The sequence below is a fragment of the Nuphar pumila genome, chromosome 2, assembly GCF_984573655.1.
Source record: "Nuphar pumila chromosome 2, dmNupPumi1.hap1.1, whole genome shotgun sequence".
Taxonomy (NCBI): domain Eukaryota; kingdom Viridiplantae; phylum Streptophyta; class Magnoliopsida; order Nymphaeales; family Nymphaeaceae; genus Nuphar; species Nuphar pumila.
This window is the reverse complement of record NC_143250.1, coordinates 88,406,485-88,414,220: the sequence shown is the minus strand read 5'-3', so window position 1 is coordinate 88,414,220 and position 7,736 is coordinate 88,406,485. Positions and strand designations below refer to the sequence as shown.

Genomic DNA, 7,736 nt, shown 5'->3' with positions numbered 1-7,736 from the left:
GGAAGCACTACTTCTGTAGTTGTTGCTATGAGTGGAAAGAAACCATCTCCAGGAGGTCCAGTCCATCTTTGTATCCACCCAGTCTGGTTCAACATCAATAGGCCTTCATCTAACTACAGTTCACAGTCACATCCACTTATTAGTCCTCAGAAAGTTGGACCTAGTAAGGAGTGGAAACCAAAGCCCATAATTGTGAGTTCTGCTCAACTTTCTGGGAACCAGAATACATCCACTTACATTTTTCTGCTACTTCATCTTCCCCTGCATCTATCACTTGTTGCCTCACCATTGCACAACCCTTCACAACTTATTTTTACGTTTCCAGCATTGTTGCACATCTCTATGCTCCCAGCTGCCCCTCTTATGTGCTATCACTTCATTCATCCCTTCACCGACAGCATCCTCTACTTCATCTATGCTCCCTGCTATCAGCCACCACCTACACTAATTCCCTTGCACTCACTCCACACTTTTCATCATTTCTTGTATTGAACAGCCCCACCTGTTTCATAGAAGCTACCAACACTTACAACCTTACACCCACTTACCTATGCCCTCACCTTCAACAACTACACTTCCTGCTGCTGCACATTTTTCCTGCACCTTCACTTCCAGTCACTACCTGCACTCACTCTTGTATCGCCCACTTACACCATCTTCACCTCTACCTGCAACACCTATAGCCATATCTCCTCACTCGACTTTACCTACTGTAGCAACACATCCCCTGTCACCTGTACACTCCACTTCACTGCCAACATGCTTCAGCATACTATCCACTATCACACTTACTATATCTCACTGTATGCACCCCTTACATTCTAGCATCCACCATCATTTCACTTTGCTACAACACCTTCTTCATCTCTAATACACAACACACCCCTACAATATACCCTTCACTCACTATACAATACTTACTTCACTGCACTCCATCTCACAGCACAGTATTCACCCCGCTTCCACACCCATTCCACATGCATCTACTTCATCCTCCATCACATTACCCACTTCATTACACCTCTTCACAGCACATTGTATCACTTTCCCAACACCCCTATGCACAACACGACAACTTTTTGACACCTTCAAGCTCCAACAATTAGCGCCTTTCGCAGCCTGCACTTATATACCTCCACTCACCTGCTACTATCATTCTCTGCAAAATCTCCAAGTAGCAGCCCCATAGCATATGACCTCCCTGTTACACTTGCTGCAACTCACAATCACCTTCCCTGCGCATGCACACTAACCCCCTTTCATCACCTGTGTCCTGTTATGTATTTTCTGCATTTCATAATGCATAACATCATTAAAGTTTCATCATGGGTATTTGTTTTCTGCACATTGCCTATTGCTGTCCATTATATTTTTTCGTTTTGCTGCATCTTGTACACATGTTGCCATGTGCACCCCAGTATAGGCATAAATATTTGCCATTTTCATTTTAGTGGCTGCATCTCTATAAGCATTTCAGCAGACATTCAACATAAATATCACTCATGCATTCTCATATGCATCATTTCATAGGCATCTCATTTAGATGCATGTGCATTGCCTCATTTAGCATGAATATCATACTTAGATACATATGCATGCTCTTTTCATTTAGTTTAGGATATCATATATGTATTTTATATTCATTTCCTCATTTACTTAGTATATTACATATGCATCCCAATGAGTATTTTCTTATCAGCATATGCACTTTTAATTTCAATATAACGTCTTAATTTCATTCCATGCTTTACACTTTGCTTTATGCTAACTCAGTTTTGCAGGAAATATGTGAAAAATGATACTTTCCTTCTTAGATTAGGGATTTTAATTTCAATTTCAATTCAAGGTTGTAATAACTAGATATTAATGAGAATCTTTACTTTCCTGGATTATATTAGAATGTATGAGCATGTAAATATCATAAATTATTTGTTTCATTTCATTTTTGCTTTTATTTCAAAAATTTATGAATGGTGAAACATGAATGACACGTGCACCTTTCTAATAACAGTTAATTAATCCAAAGTAAATGATTTACATTTATGACCACAGTCAGAATGTGAACAATACTTAGTATTTTTATCTTTTATGGAATAACATTTGACCTTCACTTAGGTCTCTTTTAAAAATCATCATATTTCTCTAAAATTTTCTTTCTTTTTCAGAATTTGATATGTGGATTAACTTAAAATATATTCATGGCCATAGTCAGGATATATTTAAGGTTGATTTCATTTCAAATCCTATAGAGGCACCAAAAATTTATTTTATTCTTTATTAGAGTTTAAATATAAAATATATTCTAATATATTTGTGACCATAATCATGAATGTATTATAATTCTAATCTTATTTCAATTCTATTAAAGAATAAATATGCTTTTAAATTCTAATCTTTAAATTCTTTCAAAGCATTCATCATTTAGGATAGAATTACGTTTCAAATCATTTTTCAAATTCCAAGTGATTTCTGAGATAACTTTTTCAAATATATTTTCAACTTTTGTTCTCAATTCTATCTTATTTCAAAATTCCAACTTTCAAATTCCTTCCTGATTTCAAATTCAAAATCCTATTCTCAATCGAATTTCAATCTTAATTTCGAAGTATAAATTCAAATTTCAATTTCCAACTTCATTTCCAAGTTCAAAATTCAATTTCAAAATCAAATTCAATATTTCAATTTCGAAGTTCAATTCAACTTTGAAATTCCCTTTTGATTTCAAATTTCAAGTTTGAATTCAAGTTTTATTCTCCATTTCCATTTCAAACATCAAAACCTCCAAGTTCTATTTAAATTTTGAGTTTGATTCTCAAATTCAATTCACTTTGAAATTCAAAATCAAGTTTTGAAATTGACTCTGAGTCTTAAAAGAGATTTTTTCTAATTCAGTCTTAATTTCAAAACTTATTTCAAAATCACTTGGAAAAATCTCAAAAATTCTAAAATACTTCCTCAAAAGTATACAACTTTGCATTTTTATTTTATAAGCATGATTCTTTATGCATTTTAGGATTTCAGAATAAGCACTTAGACAAATTTAGGCAAAGTAAAAAACATAAATTCGATCCTTGGTTTAATTACTCTTGGTAAAGGCAACAAGAACAGTTGAATCTCGTACCGACGAGCGAATCCTATCTCTCCATCTTTTCCCACAAATTTTTCAAAACAGAGGCGAGTAATTTCAAAATTCTTTTTCAAATAAAGGTCAAGTGAGACCTTGCAAAAGAGTTTCTTTTCTTTCTTTCTTTTTCCTCTCTCTTCTTTCTTTTCTTTTTCCCCTTCAAAAAGGGAAAAGGGCAGAAAGGAAAAAGAAAAGAGAAAAAAGGGAAAAGGAAAATTTTTGCATGATCACAGTAAAGAAGGACCGTCGCATCGTAATGACTTATTGAGAAAAGTAAGCCCGTGACAAATTGACATCAAAGCAGAAAGATTCATGGCAACCTAGTTGTTCATTGTGTGCAAACACTGAAGAAGACAATGATGGTTTATCTTGGTTACGTAAATTTTTGTAGCTGAAGTATTGTTGATCGAGCATAGAAGAAATATATTGGCAGAATGGTATGAGACATCTTGATTATAGTAAGTAGAAGTGTAAGGTTGTTGTTCAGTTGGATAAGAAAATGTAGATAAGCCAAAGATTCATACCAGTTGTACGTTAGTCTCATAGGTGGAGCTTGACATTTACCGTGTGCATGCAGAGAATGCACGTTGAATTTGGTTGAATGGATTTGCACCTTTGGGTATGAGAGACTCAACTAAACTTTTAGATTCTCTCTCAAGATTGCAGAATGCTCGCTATTTTAGTCCCTTGAGTTGGCAGATCCTCAATGAATTATATGTATAGAAAAAGTTATTGTTTGTGGCTCATCGGTTCTTGCAGGAACGTTTTGCTGACTCTGAGAGAGAGTTACAGCATGCTGGCTCCGGGAGGGAAGTTGCAGTATTGGGCCAAAGGTGCCTATGTGAGGACGAGTGCCCAGAAAGATGCTTTGAAAGACCACTTTGAGGTGATACGTAAGAAGGCGTCCCCTACTTGAGGACTAGTTTGGACCGTTGAAAAATCGCAAGTTGGTGTTTAATGGAGTTGATATCCATACATCACGCATTAGTGGTCATATTTCTCTGTGAAGATCACGAAGGACTTGGAATTGCCCTTGCTGGGGTTGGAAGGCACCCTAACCATGAGCATGAAAATGACAAGTTTGTCGTGCGGGCGAGGATGACCTACTTGTGTATGAAACTGCACTGGAGTCTCATGAGCAGAAAATGTTCCATGTTGATAAAGCAGATGACCACTATCTAAGTGATTGGATATGTGTTAAAGGTATGGGACTTGGCGTGTTAAAGGTTGCGTCGATGGTGGATGGAAACCAGAACAAGTTAAGGTGGGTAAAGAAAAGAAGTAGACCAAAGATATGTACAAAAAAAAACTGGTATATCAGTGAAGTCTGTATTCTTACCTACACCAGCATGGTCCAGGATGACAATGGTTTTGAGTGGGTGAGAATGTCCCAGGCCGATCTTTCAGAATAAGACATGCATAGTGCGAAGCTCTACTGAGTGAAAAATGCATCGAGTGTAGGAATGTGTGGTATGCATTCGATTGATCGGTGATGTGCGATGGTAGCACGACATGTGATAGGCATCAATATCATCGTTAGTGCATCGTTGTGTGGCAGCATAGACGTAGAGCGTTGTTTGGTTAAGCAGTATCAGCGGATTAGAGGATGTTGCTTTTGGAGATTTGGTTAAGGAGCTCTCGCCTTGCAAGATGTCCCACGCATAGCGGTTGGATGCATGGGAGTGTGTGTGGGTTAGGGCTAATTCCCTAGGGATCACCTTAGGTAGTTTCAACCGAGTATAGTGACTCGGGGCTAGATGAGTGAATGCCTAGGCGCCGATGAATGAGTCTGAGTGGTACTCTTTGATATGATGTGCAATCATCAACTGGTCTTCGGACTGGGGGTCGCAAGGTCTTGTTTCTTTGATGACGAGGTTTTGTTATGTCGTGCACATGGAGCCGCAATACGCTTCATGGCATGTAAGGTTAAGGCAAGTTTGCTTTTCTTTCGAAAGTGATAGTTGGTATGGGACGACTATGTACTAAGCGGCATAGACTACATGGAATGCACATTTGGAAATGTGCTTGATTAGCTTCCGCTAGCCAGCTGCGCACGGGATGGTACACAGGACCAATGAAAATGATTCAGCACATAGAAAGGTGTTAGTACGCTGCCTTTGGTCGTTAGGCTGTCCAGATTGGGCAGCTTTGTGCATCGCAGGTTTGTGAAGCATTCTATGCTCGTGACACAGCGATAGAAAGGCTTGCGACGGTAAGGAAGGACCGTCGCACTACACTGACTTATTGAAAAAAGTAAGCCCGTAACACTATTAGCTTCTCTCTTTTTTTAATTTATAACCTGCAGAATCTGCACCCTTGAAGACCTGATCGCGCTGGCTGGCATGCCTACGGTCAGGTGATGGCTCCGATTACTGGATATGTGTTCAAGACCCACAGAAAAGCTATAGCTTGAGGCTCTTTCAGACCAATGATCCAACGTGATCCTGACTTAACTATCCGAAGAAGACAAAGGAGTTCTTCAAATCTGACGAGCAAAAATGATAGAATAGCCCCAGATTTGGCATACCTTTCACACATCGACTTCATTTAAAATCTATATAGGAGCAATCATTCCACGTGGCCCCCATGTCTGGGTCAAGTGAGTGCCCCTACAAGGAAGCCCACAGACCAGAAGATATTTTAGCTTCAACTTGAAAATCATACCATTTTTGGTAACCAATCGACCCATTGCACCAACAGGCCTGTCACTACCGTGAGATTTCGTCACATCAACGGTTGGTAAAACGAGAACCGCATCACTGTCATAGTCAATCTTGCATTTGCTTGACACAATAACAAAAGAACAAAATGATATCACGAGTAGGAACACGACAAAATCTAACCCTTAACATCTTTCACCCACATTGCGGTAGAATGGCCAATGCCTTTGCTCTATAAAATCAGTGCATTGGTTGAAAACCAGGCATTGATTTCAGGTGTCTCAGACTCACCGCCAGTATTGTTGAGCTCCCAACACGTAGCCATGAAGGAATGCAGGTTTGCCCTTCTCATCTTGGTAATAAACTCATCACTTTTCCTGTCTTGTCTAGTGAACCCAGTTCAGGGTCTCAATCTCGGCTTTCAAAACTCTGCTCTACAAGTTTATTCAAACGCGGTGAGTGCAAACCAAGACTCTTTTGCTTCCTGTCTTTCTTATAAGAAAATGTCTTCTTCACTAGGCCCAACCTTTTTAACCAGGGTTTGTTAAGTATGGTCCTGTAAAAATGAGTCTTTGGTATTCAAACTTCACTTTTGATCCTCTTCTTCTTTTCTTCCTTCATGTTCTCCAGCACACAGAGTGTAGCAGGACATGCCAGTCGGACTTCTGCTCTGGTATTTTTGTTGGCTTTTTATTTTTTCCTCTTCTCTTGCTTCCTTTCCTTTTTCCCTTGGAAGGACTTTTGTTATATATGTTTTCCTGCATAATAATGGTGGTTTTCACAGTGCCACCATTCTTGAGGTATGGAAAGTACTGCGGGATTATGTACACTGGCTGCCCTGGAGAGCCCCCATGTGATCGCCTAGACGCCTGTTGCCAAAAGCATGATGCTTGCGTTCAGGCAAAACACAGTATGTCAATGCGTTGGAGCATAGCACTTTTTTAGTTTGAATATCTAGTAGTTGCGTAAGGCACACGATGGCATCATGTTGAATCTTGACCAAGTTCACGAACTCTGATGCTTCTATAAAGTGGAAAATACGGTGGTCATGAACTTGGTCTTTTTTTGGGGGGGAAAGTAATGAACTTGGTCATGAAAGTTGAAGTTTCAGCAGGAGTTCAGGAACTTGGTCAAGTTATCATGAGATGCTAACCATACCCTTACTTTTTGTGTCAAAACTTTATGTTGTTCCGAGGCTCCTTTCGGCCAACTTTTGGCACTATATTAATAGCTTTTCAACCGCTATATATAGCATCACTAGCTAGTTGCTGTTCTGTTGTCCATTATCAAATGGTTTCTTCTTTCTTTTATATGAATATATACTTTTCCTATTGTCGCCATGGTTGCACAGATTACCTTGATCTGGAGTGCAATGAGGCCTTACTGCAATGTGCCGCGAGGGTTCGCGAGTCCGGAGGAGAAACGTTCAAGGGGAATACGTGTCTGATAACAGAGGTTGCTGATCTTATCTCTGCAGTCATTGAAGCGGCATTGATTGCAGGAGGCATAGTACATCATCCCTAATGTTACAGACAGATGATTAAAGAAGTGTATCAACTGTATGAGCTCATATTATTCGGCAACTGAGTCAGATTAAGCTTGTTTAACTCCCATTTCTAATGCCAAAAGGCAAGAGTCTTACTTTTAAAGCCTAGTCTGGATTTTAAAAATGTGTTAAAGTGAAAGGAAATAAAGTTGCCCGTGTTCACATGCCTTGGTATCTTAGTCGTATAAACCTTTATATATATATATATATATATATATATATATATATATATATATATATATATATATATATATATATATATATATATATAAAGGACCATTGGTAGAAGGCTAATTTTTATCATTTTATGATTGTGACCCGAGAATAGTCGGGAGTTGAATGACATTATCTTGGGGCCAGATGAATCATTGAAATTTGCCTCCACTGCATCTGGTTTCGCCAGTTA

General features: G+C 38.7%; 1 protein-coding gene across 1 annotated transcript; it reads left to right on the top strand.

Annotated features, from left to right (window-relative positions):
- Window positions 1-6,552: 6,552 nt before the first annotated feature.
- Window positions 6,553-7,417, top strand: LOC149845991 (phospholipase A2 homolog 3-like). The gene is made up of 2 exons (XM_089990068.1): window positions 6,553-6,694; window positions 7,136-7,417. Exons 1-2 carry the CDS (start codon window positions 6,553-6,555, stop codon window positions 7,306-7,308), a joined length of 315 nt encoding a protein of 104 aa, XP_089846194.1. The 3' UTR covers window positions 7,309-7,417.
- Window positions 7,418-7,736: the final 319 nt, after the last annotated feature.